We start from the raw sequence: 12,955 nt of genomic DNA, 5'->3' as shown, positions 1-12,955 counted from the left end.
TGCCTTGGTCGAGGCGGGGGGTGGGGCGCTCAGGTTGCGACCGGAAAGATCATCTTTGAGTCTGCGTCGTATGCATTCCCAGCGAACGCATAATTACGTGATTGTCCTTCAGACTCTGTAGCCGAGGGTCCGTCTTCTGGGAGAAGAGGCCCTGGCCATCAAAGGTTAGGTCCTGTATAGTGTACTGGAGTTCAGGTGGCAGGCCTGACACTTGCAGCCACAATATACGCCGCATGGCAATCCCAGAGGCGACGGTTCTAGCTGCCGAATCGGCGGCATCCAGCGAGGCCTGGAGGGAGGTCTGTGCAACTTTTTTCCCATCCTCCAGGAGAGCTGTGAATTCCTGGCGGGAGTCCTGCGGGACGAGCTCTGCAAACTTCCCTACTGCCTCCCAGGTGTTATAGCTATACCTACTCAGGAGGGCTTGCTGGTTCACCACCCTGTGTTGGAGACCTCCCGCGGAATAGATCTTTCTCCCCAACAAATCCATTCGTCTGGCCTCCCTTGATTTAGGAGCAGGGGCTTGCTGGCTATGGCGCTCCCATTCATTGACGGACTGTACCACCAATGAACAGGGAAGAGGGTGTATATACAGGTACTCAGACCCTTTGGAGGGCACCATGTATTTACGTTCAACCCCTCTGGCTGTGGGCGGTATGGATGCCGGGGATTGCCAGATGGTATCCACTCTAGCCTGGATCGAGCGGATGAAGGGGAGGGCCACCCTGGTTGGAGCCTCTGCCGACAGTATACTGACAACCGGGTCGTCCCCCTCAGGAACTTCCTCTACAGGCAAGTTGATACTGAGGGCGACGCGGCGCAGAAGGTCCTGGTGTGACCTGAGGTCGATTAGGGGCTGTCCAGATGTAGATGTCCCCGCCACCGCTTCATCCGGGGAAGAAGAGGATGAAACCCTGGGAACCAGCGGGTCTTGGATCAACTCCTGGTCTTGGGGGATGTTCTGAGGTGGCGGATCATGTGGGTCTGGCACGTGGGTTGGAGATTCCTCCGTACCAGCTGGGGGAGGTCTGCTCACTGTGGTCTCTGGCGCCCAATGTTCAGAACGGCCGGAACACGATTGTATATGCGGATCACCTTGGGTTTGGTGGTAGGCCCAAGGTGTCCAAAAGGGCCACTGATGAGGTCCCTGGTGGTTATCCGAATCCCTGTATGATGCAGTGTCTGCATGGGAGGAGATCGACGGATGATGAGACAGCCACGGGGGAGCGGAGACCGTTTGATGTGGGTCTCTGCATCCACTCGAACCGTCCCTACGCAGTGCCGCAGAACGGTACCGAGAGTCGTGACAGTGCCGGGAGTGGGACTAGGACCTGCGACCAGCGCGGTGCCGGGAGGTCGACCGGTGCCTAGAATCGCCGCAGCGAGATCGGCTGTGAGAAGTACGGTGCCGCGAGTGGTGCCAAGATCTGGAGCGGTGCTGGTAGTATCTGGATGGCAACCGGGACCTCGAGCGGTGCCGCGAGTACGACCAGTACCTCGATGGGGAACAGTACCGGGACTGCGAGCGGCTGCAGTACTGAGATCGATGGCGGGACCGGGAATGCCTGCGGGACCTGGATCGGGACCGGCAACGTTCAGTGGTAACGGGCAAAGAAGGTCTCATGAGGGCTGGCTTGCCTATGGACTGAGGAACCCAAACCGGCGGCGCCGGGGGTTGAGGCAGCTCAGGCTCCATCAAGGCAATCAAGTCCCATGCCGTGGAGAACGTCTCCGGAGTGGAGGACACGATAAGCTCAACCACGGCGCGTGCCGGGGAGCTGGTAAGCACCGGACTCGACGGCTCCTGCGAGGCCAGAATCAATGGTGCAGAGGACGTCAGTGCCGCGGCAGTTGATGGTGCCGGGCGGTCCGACTTGGCTAAGCGCTCAGACTGCAGTGTAGATATAGCAGCCGCAGAAGGCTTGTGCTTCTTGCTCCGTGGTGAGATCGAATGGTGCCAGGTAGAAGCTTGGTCCGGTGATGGCTGATGTCGAGGAGTCTTCGCTGTTGGCGTGCGCTCCGGTGCTGAGGAGGCACTTGTTCCCGGTGCCGCTGACAGTGCCGAGGACTGGGGAGTCAATGCTGCCTCCATCAGCAGTTGTTTTAGGCGAATGTCCCACTCTTTTTCAGTCCAGGGCTTGAACGCCTTACAGATGTGGCACTTGTCCGTCAGATGGGATTCACCCAAGCACGTAAGACAGGAGTCGTGAGGGTCTCCTGTGGGCATCGGTCTATGACAGGCCGAGCACTGTTTGAAGCCCGGTGAACTGGGCATGGGCCCGGTACCGGAAGAGGGAAAGGGGCTAACCCCTGATCCCTCTTAACTATCTACAATAACTACTACAGAACTAATAACTAAACACTAACTATACTGAAGAAATCGGTATATACACAAATACAATAGAAATGAGCGAATCGCTAGGGAAGTGGAGATCAGCTAAGCTGCGCTCCACTGTTCCAACGACCGACACAGGCGGTAAGAAGGAACTGAGGGGCTGAGGGGCCGGCAGGGGTCTATATCTGGCACCATAGTGGCGCCATTCCAGGGGGTGCCCTGCCGGCCCACTGAGTGTTGCTAGGATAAAAATCTCCGACGAGCGTGCATGCGGCGCGTGCACACCACCTAACTGGAATGGATATGAGCAAGCACTCGAAGAACACCACAAAATTATTCTGAAAATGAATAACACCACATATATATAAACATTAGTGGAATACTGATCAGCTTCAAATGCAAGTCTCCATATAAACACTATTTTATCATAAGCTCACAACATTATGCACATTTCCTATAAAATTACATATACAATATTATGTTAATAAAACATCAGTTTTAAACACCAAAATATTATACTGCAAGATGCTATACATATTCATTGATAATGTTTCCCACTGAACTCTATCTCTTAAAAGATTAACATGTTAAAATATTAATAGGTTAGAGTTCAGGTTATGTTGTGATGAATGTACAGTGTATTCATTTATTTTTAATTGGTATGAACAATATGTTTGTGTTGATTATTACACGGACAGCACAAAATTCAGAGTACCTTAAACTATTCATTTCCTTGCTTTTGTGTCTTTCCATTTTGCAAGTAACGTGATAGCTAAGTACATTTTGTCACTTAGGGTATGTTTACGTGGCAACTGGGAGCATGCTTCCTAGCTCAGGTAGATAGACTCAGGGGCAGCTCTAGACATTTTGCCGCCCCAAGCAGGGAGGGTCCGCTAGCCCCGCGGCTTCAGCAGACCTCCCACAGGCACACCTGCGGGAGGTCCGCCGAAGTCGAGGGACCAGTGGACCCTCCGCAGGCAAGCCGCCGAAGGCACCCTGCCTACCGCCCTTGTGGCGACCGGCAGGGCGTCCCCCCGTGGCTTGCTGCCCCAGGCATGCGCTTGGAGCGCTGGTGCCTGGAGCCGCCCCTGGATAGATTCACGCTAGCTCAACTCAAGCTAGAGCAAAGCGGGTGATGGAGCACAGGCAGAGGCTTGGGCTAACGCCTCAAGCTAAGCCCCAAGGAGTCAGGTGGGCTTAAGAACCTGAGCTGCTGTCCAAGCCACAGTATCCACACTGCTCTTTTTAGCATGCTTGCTTGATCCAAGCTAGTGCAAGTCTGTCTACCTGAGCTGGGAGGCATGCACCATAGCAACCTTAACTGGTTTCTGAGGGGGTGGGAAGAGAGTTTTGCAATAGGCTAAGGTGTAGTTTAATTTTTGTCTTTTCTTTTTTCTGTTTCAGGTATTTGAGCTCTTTTTCTGTTGATTTATCTTCTTAAACCTATTATGTTAACATTTCTTATAACACAACAGAAGGAATGCTTTGCGGGGTAATTCTAGTACACTTTTGCCCTTAACCATCTAAGAAGTCCCTGGAATGTCTCACTGCTCTTATGAAATATAAAGATAAAAATAGGGAGAGACAACAGAACAGTATCAGTATTTCTATAATCATATTATATACACATACACACAACAGGGGCAGCTCCAGGCACCAGCAAAGCAAGCAGCCCATTTGCAGGGGCGGCAGCAGACAGGGATCCAGCCTGGGAGCTAAGAACCAACAGGGGGCCCTGGGAGCTGTAGTTCCTTGGTCAGTTCCCTGCCTATAGAGCCAGCCCTGGAGCAGGGAAAGAACTACATTTCCCAGTATCCCTGTGGCAGCTATCAACAGGGAAGGGAGGGCGAGGGAGTATGGTAGCTGAAACCTCATGCTGTAGCTTGCAGTGAATGGAGAGCTCACCACTAGAGTGGGATGGCACTGTGAATGGGGAATAAGTATGCCCAAGGAGTAGAAGACTTTGGCCCAGATATCCCCTTCAGAAGACATCCCCAGACTGGATTAGGGATACTAGTGTGACCTCACCTTGCAGCCCCCAAAGAAGGAATTGGGAGGACTAAATGGACAGTGCCCCTCTCTATCTGAAGCCTAGCAAGGGAGGTATGTGGATCCCATGAGAATTTAAAATGAAAAGTAAGGGAAGGGAGGCTCTACTGGACCTGGGCAGCTTTAGATACAGTACCAGGCACTTAGGAGGATTTCCACTTCTGAGCCATGAAAGCAGAAATTGACTTTTCCTTTCCAGATTTAGCTAATATTCAGAAAGAGAATCTAGCACCTGCCTTCCATATTTGAACATCTCAAAATTCAGGAGTGCTCAAGCTGAATTTGGGGAGCCGTTACTTCATTTCTCCCAAATCAAATATACTGATCCACTGTAATTTGCTGTAGAAAAAGTAGGATAAAATTGAGCAAGAAATGCTTCCCAGTGGTTTTTAGGACGGAATTGCTATTTTCTAAAGCCGTTGCTTTGTTTTATTTGTTCAAAAGGAAGACAGTGATATTGCATTGGCAAATTCCCCATAGAAACAAAGAGTGGAACAAAAGAATAATAAAGGCACCTCAACTTTCCCTCATTTATGGAGGACAGTCTTATAATATGCATCCAGATATCCTCCAATCACACAAGCTGAAAATTGTTCCACTTTACTGCAGTTCTGTAACCATATGGGAACCAATCCTGTCTGTGTTCTGTGCACATCCAAAATTCCTGCTGAATGACCCGCCCTGGGAGCAAGTTACCAGTGACCCAGGGCTGGGGCAGAAGGAGGGTGCAGGTGGCAAGGAGGGGAGAGCCCAAGGATGGGGCAGCAGGGGGTGTGTGGGTGGGGGTGCACTGGGGGTGGGAAGCGGGGGGAGCCCAGAGCTGGGGCAGCATGGGGTGTGGGGGAGGAGAGCCCAGAGCTGGAGTGGCAAAGAGTGCAGGTTGGGCGGAGAGGCCAGGGCTGGGACGACAGCGTGGTGTGGGTGGCGGGAAGCCCAGAGCTGGGTCAGCAGGGGGTGCAGGTGGGGGAGAGAGCCCAGGGCTGGGGCAGCAGGGAGGTGCAGGGGGGAGCCTAGGGCCGAGGTGGGGACAGCCAACATTTTTTTTGCTTGCAGCGGCAAAAAGCTTAGAGCCAGCCCTCTCTCACTCTTTCTCTCGCACACACACACACACACACACACACACACACCCCTACAATGCACTCAACATAAACACAAATGTGTAGTTTATGTATTGTTACACACACAAAAAGTTTTTTAAGGGATAGCATTAAGTGGGAAACAGTATCAATGGATATGTTTATATATAAATGAATGTTTGCATATATGTTCAAAACAACACACAGTACATATTTATTTTTAAGTTGAGTGCATTGTAATTGGAAACAATATCTTAGCACATTTATTTCTATACTTACTCTAAATCTGTCAAAGCAGCACATGAGTATTTGTCATCGAAACTCAAAGCTCTAATTGGAAAAATAAATTTGTTCAGGTGTGTATTCTAATTCCTGCCTGAACAGCCACATCCTCACATCCCCCGTGCCACGTATCTAATTGGAAAGGTCTCCCTCTTTCTCCAGTTGGGATTTTGTTGTTTTTTCAATTATCTGTACCTTTCTAGTGTGCTCTACGTACTTAAGAAAGAAATTTCTTTATTACAAAGTGTCTGTAATAAAGAAATTCCTTTCCTAAGATGGTGTTCTTTGCTTTATTGCTATGTTATCTCTGAAGGATTTAGTTAGAAACCAGGGCTCCCACAGCCAGGTTGACTCTGAGGGAACGTATTTAAGCAGCTGGGGTGTCAGGAGAATTGAGGCACTGGCTTCAGGGTCTCAGATGGCTAACCTGTGTCCCACTGCCTAAGAAGGGAGTCAGACATGGTTTTGCACCTGGGAGCATACCTGAGAGACCCAGAGCTAGGAACAGTGACCAGGCACTACCCAGGCCCAAGGGCTTAGAGGAAAGTTGGGCTCATGATTTGAGTCCGTTTACAATGCACTGGTGACTGTCCAGAAGAGAAGACTGGGCCAGGTTGTAAGACCCTCTTTCCCCCTCCCCCTATTTTCAACATTAAAAAAGATAAAAAGCTTTAAGAAAATGGATACATCTGTAAAAAAACAAACAAAAACAATTATCCTTAAGCATGTTTTTTTTTTGTTTCTTTGTTTTTGGTCTCACCTTCCACTGGTTTATTCATTTCTATTTTCTTTCCTTTTTCTCTCTTCCATTATCTTTTTGCCATTGTCCTATCCTCCTGTTTTCTAACCTCCTTTGCTCCTGCCTATCATACCGTATACTTTGATTCACTCCAAACTTCCTACCTTGCCCTGGTTTTCTCTGCCCCTGTCACATCTTGGTTACCAGTCTTCCTTGTTCCCACAGTCTCTCTCCTTCCTCTGACTATGATTTTTCCGAATCTCTCTTTGCTCAAAATCCCATCCTCTCCTCTAGCTCTATCTTTCTCGGAACAATTTTCTCTCCTTTCTCTTCACCCTCCTCATTTAGCCTCACCATAACTTTCTTCATATCAGTGCCAGCCTTTCTCCCATCAGAGTACTCAAGGGTGGAAATCCAGGCTAAGGTTTATAAGCTAGCAGCTGTCTTAGCTGAGTGATAAAATGAAGGATCCAGGCTCTTCAAATTTAGCCTTTCCTGATGCCTCTCCTGACTGCACTAGGTCTCTGCTGAGCGTGATTCAGGTGGCCCAGTCTGCATTCCCTACTACTGTCATCATTCAGCACACACTAAGTGCACAAGCCTGATTTCCCTCACAGTTTCACACATTTAGCATGGGCTATTCAGAAATCCATGCCTGGTTCTCTATTTTCATCCCGTCATTGATGCACTTTGGGCTGGAGTCACTCTTTTATTCCATCACTTCCATTACTCATTTTAAACATGCTCTGTTTTGATATACAACACACAATATATTCCACTGAATAAATATATCCAATTTAGATGTTTTATACAATGAATTTAAAGGATGTTTCCACAGAAAAAAATTGGACCATTAAAATGCATTATATTGTACCAAATTACGTTTCAAAAAAATACCCAACAATTTCCAAGATATGATATATTCTCCATGGCTCTCAATTAAATCCCTCTAGGCACCTGCCCAGATGTTAACTAAATTGTGTATGCCATAGCAGTTTAGCAGCTGCTCAATGCATGGCAGCCAGCCATTCCTTCCTCTGAATCCTACTTCTCAGCCAATTCTCTTTGTTCATTTATTTTTTTAAAAGATACCCCAAAATAACTGTGCCTGAGGCCTAGACTTTAATGGGGCCCTGCATTTACCTACTTTGCACATAAAGTAAAAAAAATCAGCAGAGACTATTCAAAAAGAAGGGAAATAAGTCATCTGTCTCTCCCAAGAAGTGAAGGAGTGAAGAAAAATCCAGGATCACGACACTTATTATGTTAGCTCAAAATGACAGCATAGTTAGTTTAAGTATTTTACTGGAACATGGGGTTACCCATTAGATATCATCTGAAAAATAAGACAGACTTGAATGTTTAAAAAAATATTTTTGTGGGGCAGATAAAGTAATTGAGTAAATAGGATATGGACATATTTAAAAATAATCATGTATACTTTTTAGAGTAATAATCTGTAATGTTGCTCTCACTTAAACATATCTTTTAAAGAAAGTAGATTGTTGTGTTACTCCCATAAAAAAAATCTTTCCTGAGTATAGTACATCTTTTCTTGTGGCTCTATACAGTATCTGCCTTCAAGGCTCTGTGAAGATCCTTTCTATTTAGCTATGCCTTTCCAATAATTTTGCTCTCATTTTTTTTCATCAGCTTTTCCATTTCAATATTTTTGGCTACTGGGGTACATTTTATTTTAATTATTAACTTTAAAATTGTACAGCCTCTCAGATGACTTCAATGACCATATAAATTAAATAAGAACATGAGTCACTATTTTGTTGGGTAAAAGATGAACAACTTCAAATCTAAAAAGTGTTTTTGTTTTGAGGCAAGACTTGAGTAGGGGGACGTCAAAATCTATCGACTAATTGATTCAGATATTAAGGAGACAGACAGTGCAAACAATTGTGTAACATAGCATCAAATCACTAAACCCTGGACCTAGAACAGTGGAGCAGCGGTGATCCACCCATCCACTCACAAGGGCACTAGGATCCATGCAACACTGACCTGCCCCAAGTCCTGGAGGCTTGGGGAAGAAAGATAGTCCAGGGAGGAAAGACATGGCCTTGGGAAGAAAGATATTCCAGCTAGCACTAGGGGCAAAAGAAAGCAAAGATGGCCAGAACAAGTACAAGGAACAGTCTTAGCAGGTTCTACTGCAGAGACTGGTGGACACTGATGATGTCATCAGGTTGCTTTCTACAGTTTTGAATCTGAGAATTCTCTTCCCTGTGTTGACTCCAACTCCCCCCTGCATCCTCCCCCCTGCATCCATGTTTGCTTCAACTCCCCCCTGCATCCTCCCCCCTGCATCCATGTTTGCTTCAACTCCCCCCTGCATCCTCCCCCCTGCATCCATGTTTGCTCCAACTCCCTCCCTGCATCCTTCCTCACACTATCTACACTTCAGCCTTTCCCCTCCTGCCGTTCATATAGTCCTCCTCATTTCCCTCTCCTGTCCAGTCCCTCTCTCAATACCTCTCTTTCAATCTCCCCTTCTCCCTTCTTTTTTTCTCCACTAGCTAATATCTTTTTCCTAAACAAAACCCCATCTAAATTTAAAAGTAAAATAACAATGTGGCACTAACATGATGTTTCCTAGCACTACATTGATCACTTTCTTTATATGATTTCAGTCATTTCCCTACCCCTTTATCTGTCTTGTCTATTTAGACTGTAAGCTCTTTGGGACAGGGACTGTCAACTACTCTATGTTAGTACAATAACTAGCACAATGGGGCCTCCTCCTCAGCCAGTTACTACAAAGCGTTGTCATAAAAATAATAAATAATTTTAATGTTTAAAATGTTAAATTTCATTTCTTTAGAAGTTTAAACCCAATGTCGTTTAATTTCCTGTTTCCATCTGCATATTTTGCATGTCAAAAGGGAGAAAATGTTGGTCATTTTAATTGCTTTGCATTTCTCCAGGCAATTCATTTACTAATGCTGGAATGCTATTTTAATTTTGTTGTTTCTTTGTAGTTCATTTGCATTCCATAAAAGGTACAATAATGTGCACTTCTCCTGTATGTTTAATTTGAGATTGCCATATATTTTAGTAATTTGAGGTAATTCGGGCTAATTTCTATGGATTTTTTAGTTGCCGAGTTTTTACAATATTGAGTTTAAATGTCAAAAAAAGGAAACAGTATATGCTTCTCATCCTAAATCTCTCTCACTGTCTCTGCCTCGCATGCACAAGCACACACACATACACATAAAACATATATGCACCTATACAGGTTTACAGAACAGTTGCAGTTCAGGCATGAGGGCACCACTCAGAAAAAAAATAAAAATAAATTGAAAGCATAATTCACAGTGGTTTATTCACAATTTAGGAATATGGGAATTGATATACTGAACCAGACCATTGGTCCACAGTTCACCTTTTTGTTCTGATAGTGGTCAGCATTAGCTACCTCAGAGGAACTTCCAAGAGATTGTAGTAGGAAGTAATATAATCTATCCCTATAAAGCAGGGGGCAGCAACCTTTCAGACATGGTGTGCTGAGTCCTCATTTATTCACTTTAATTTAAGGTTTTGCGTGTCAGTAATAAATTTTAATGTTTTTAGATCTCTTTCTATAAGTCTATAATATAAAACTAAACTATTGTTGTGTGTAAAGTAAATAAGTTTTTTTAAATGTTTAAGAAGCTTCATTTAAAATTAAATTAAAACGCAGAGCCCCCCGGACCAATGGCCAGAACCCGGGCAGTATGAGTGCCACTGAAAATCAGCTTGTATGCCGCCTTCGGCACATGTGCCATAGGTTTGCCTACCCCTGCTATAAAGTTTTCTTCTAATTCCCAATAGTCAGAGAGTGGGTTATGCCCTAAAGCATGATGATTGATCTCTTTTTCCAAAACTCTTAATGGCTCATTCACCTAGCTTCCTTAGGTATCTCTGAAATTCCTCACACTCTTTTCCAGTCCTGCCTAACCTCAGTAATTTGGGGTCCTCTGCAAATTTTTGTCATGTGACTGTTTGCTCACTTTTCCAGATCATTAATAAATATACTGAACATTGGTCCTATATGGAAACTCATTGAACCCACTGTAATCTTCTGCTATGATGAAAATTGACTATTTATTCCTATTCTTTGTTTTCTGTATCTTACCCAGTTTCTTATTCATGACTATACTTTACTTCTCACATGATTACTTAGGGTTATCTACACAGAGACACTCAAGAAAATTAGTCTGAACTAATAGTGTGAATTTAAAGTGGATTTGTTAAATAAAATAAAGGACACTTTAATTCAGAGTGCCTGTCCACACAGAGGTTTAATGAATCCATTTTAAATTCACTCCTTTAGTTAATCTGGATTAATTTTCCTGTGTGTCGCTGTGCAGACAAGTCCTTAGCTCCTTTAGTATAATCTTGTGTGGAGCTTGGTCAAAGGCCTTTTTGTGATTTCATCTTTCAGATGAAAGTTCTACTGTGGAACAATTGCTAAAGTTTATGCAGTACACATTCCACATGGGCACCAAGGAAACAGAAGCAGAACTTCAAGAAAGGAACACAAGCTTCCCTAAACAATTCTGCAACGGTTGCTGAGAATTGCTTTCATGAGTGTCCTTCATTAGCGAAACTTCCCATAACTTCAATGGCAGCACTGTCAAGCCCTTTATGGGCACGTGAATTTGCTGCTAAGAGGGTTCTAGAACTACAGCTGATATTTTGACCAGAGTTGTCACTAGTGCAGCATATGATAAAGATGTCACTTTTAGGAAAAGCTACAGCATATGAATACAAATAAAAATAATAAGAGAGCAGCATGAGTTCTGACACTGTAAAGTTACCTTCACATCTTGGGAAAAGATAGTTCCAGTTCCTGTTGATCCCATGTTGGCAAGTGAGAACAGCATGACCTATTAAAACATACCCAGGATAGCACTCAAATGATATTGATTGACCCACGCTGTAATCCGAGTTGACTATATATCCATTTAAAAAAGGAGGAGGATCTGGGCAGTTTTGTAACTCGTAAGCTGGAAGAAAACAGAAATAAATATTAATCTAAAATAGATTATCTAATATTTTCTGGGATAGATTAAGACTAGATGCCTAGCATCTACAGTAATAAGGGGACTAACACAACGTGTCAATGGGAAAAGACGCATCCATTTGGATGATCTGGGAAGAAAAAAAATCTAGGAGTCAGGAAATATGACTCTTTCAAAGGGAAAGGGACTAGAAGGAACAGTTCATTCAAGGAGTTTGGGAAGGAAGCTCAAGGAACCTGTGTTGGGAGGCTGGGCAAAATAATCAGTGCAGGGCTTGCGTGTTTAAGGACCCCCAAGCTTTTCCCCTTTAAGTCTTTGTACATGCGAAACATTTGTTCTGGGGTAACTGCATTAGGCATTTGCAGTTACCACATATGTAAAAGAAGGAAATTTCAGAGGATGCCTTTTTACTGTTTTGGCCCTTTCTTTAAGTAAGTTATATTAAATCCTTTGCTTGGGCATAGGCTAGGTAAGATCCAATAAGTATTTTGTAAGGCTCCCTAACTCTAGCTTGTTAATGATTTACAGCAGATAATTATAGATGAGGATACTATATTAATCCTGTATTTGCTTTCCATTTTATTTCTCTGCTCCAAACATAGCTTACTTTCTGGGTTCTAATGAGCTGATTAATTGGTACTGTGACAATATTTTTACCATAATACACAAAGGCATACAATTCTATATTTTTAGATTAAAGAGGCATAAAGGTATAACTAGTTTAATAAATTAACAATATATGTGTACACATAATTTAAAGAGTATGAGCAAACTAAGATCTATATTACCACTAGAAACAATTAAAATGCAGACACATGGCATTCCACGGCTTTACATAGCAAAAACTCTTAATAATATTAACAGCAAAATCTTACATCTCCAAAGTCTGCTTTTCTAATATTACTTTCAGATATACTCTAAAATAATGTTACTTCAAAAATTAAACATTACAGAACTCACAAAATACATTGAACCTATTCATATACAGGAAATAATATGCTTCACATTCACTGAGCAAAGGTACAGAAACTTAGGAAAAGAAGCACTGGGTATCAATACTGTGTGGCTTTAATTGGTCTTATTTACAGAATTAACAGAGACTGATTTTTTTTTAATTGAGTGTCTAACATTTCCAATGAGATGAGGGTACTCAGCATCCATGAAATTCAAGCTACATACTGGTGCCACATTTGAAACTGTTGGTCTGATTCTAGTTCTCCTTGCAAAGGTAGCACATGAGAGCACTGCCGCATATATAATTCCATCACCCTAGAAATCTGGGGCAAATTATTTGGATTATACAAGATTTCACTGAAGGACCCACATAATTCTGCATAATTTCCTTTGAATATCATTTTGGACCTGGTGAACTGGTGACAGAATTTCCTCACGGCTATGTGTGAAGCTTTAAAACCTTGATAATGCCTTAAATGGTATTTTAAAATAATTATGAAGC

General features: G+C 43.9%; 1 protein-coding gene across 3 annotated transcripts in view; it reads right to left on the bottom strand.

Annotated features, from left to right (window-relative positions):
- CSMD1 (CUB and Sushi multiple domains 1) overlaps nt 1-12,955 on the bottom strand; it is a 1,994,958-nt gene that overhangs the window by 268,781 nt on the left and 1,713,222 nt on the right. For all 3 annotated transcript variants that reach the window (XM_050950505.1, XM_050950506.1, XM_050950507.1), the window contains exon 42: nt 11,296-11,484. In XM_050950505.1, the coding sequence (XP_050806462.1) occupies nt 11,296-11,484 (189 nt within the window). The remainder of the gene's footprint in view (nt 1-11,295; nt 11,485-12,955) is intronic.

This window comes from Gopherus flavomarginatus, chromosome 4, assembly GCF_025201925.1.
Source record: "Gopherus flavomarginatus isolate rGopFla2 chromosome 4, rGopFla2.mat.asm, whole genome shotgun sequence".
Lineage (NCBI taxonomy): Eukaryota > Metazoa > Chordata > Testudines > Testudinidae > Gopherus > Gopherus flavomarginatus.
The sequence above is the reverse complement of the archived record's forward strand: the minus strand, read 5'-3'. Positions and strand labels throughout refer to the sequence as shown.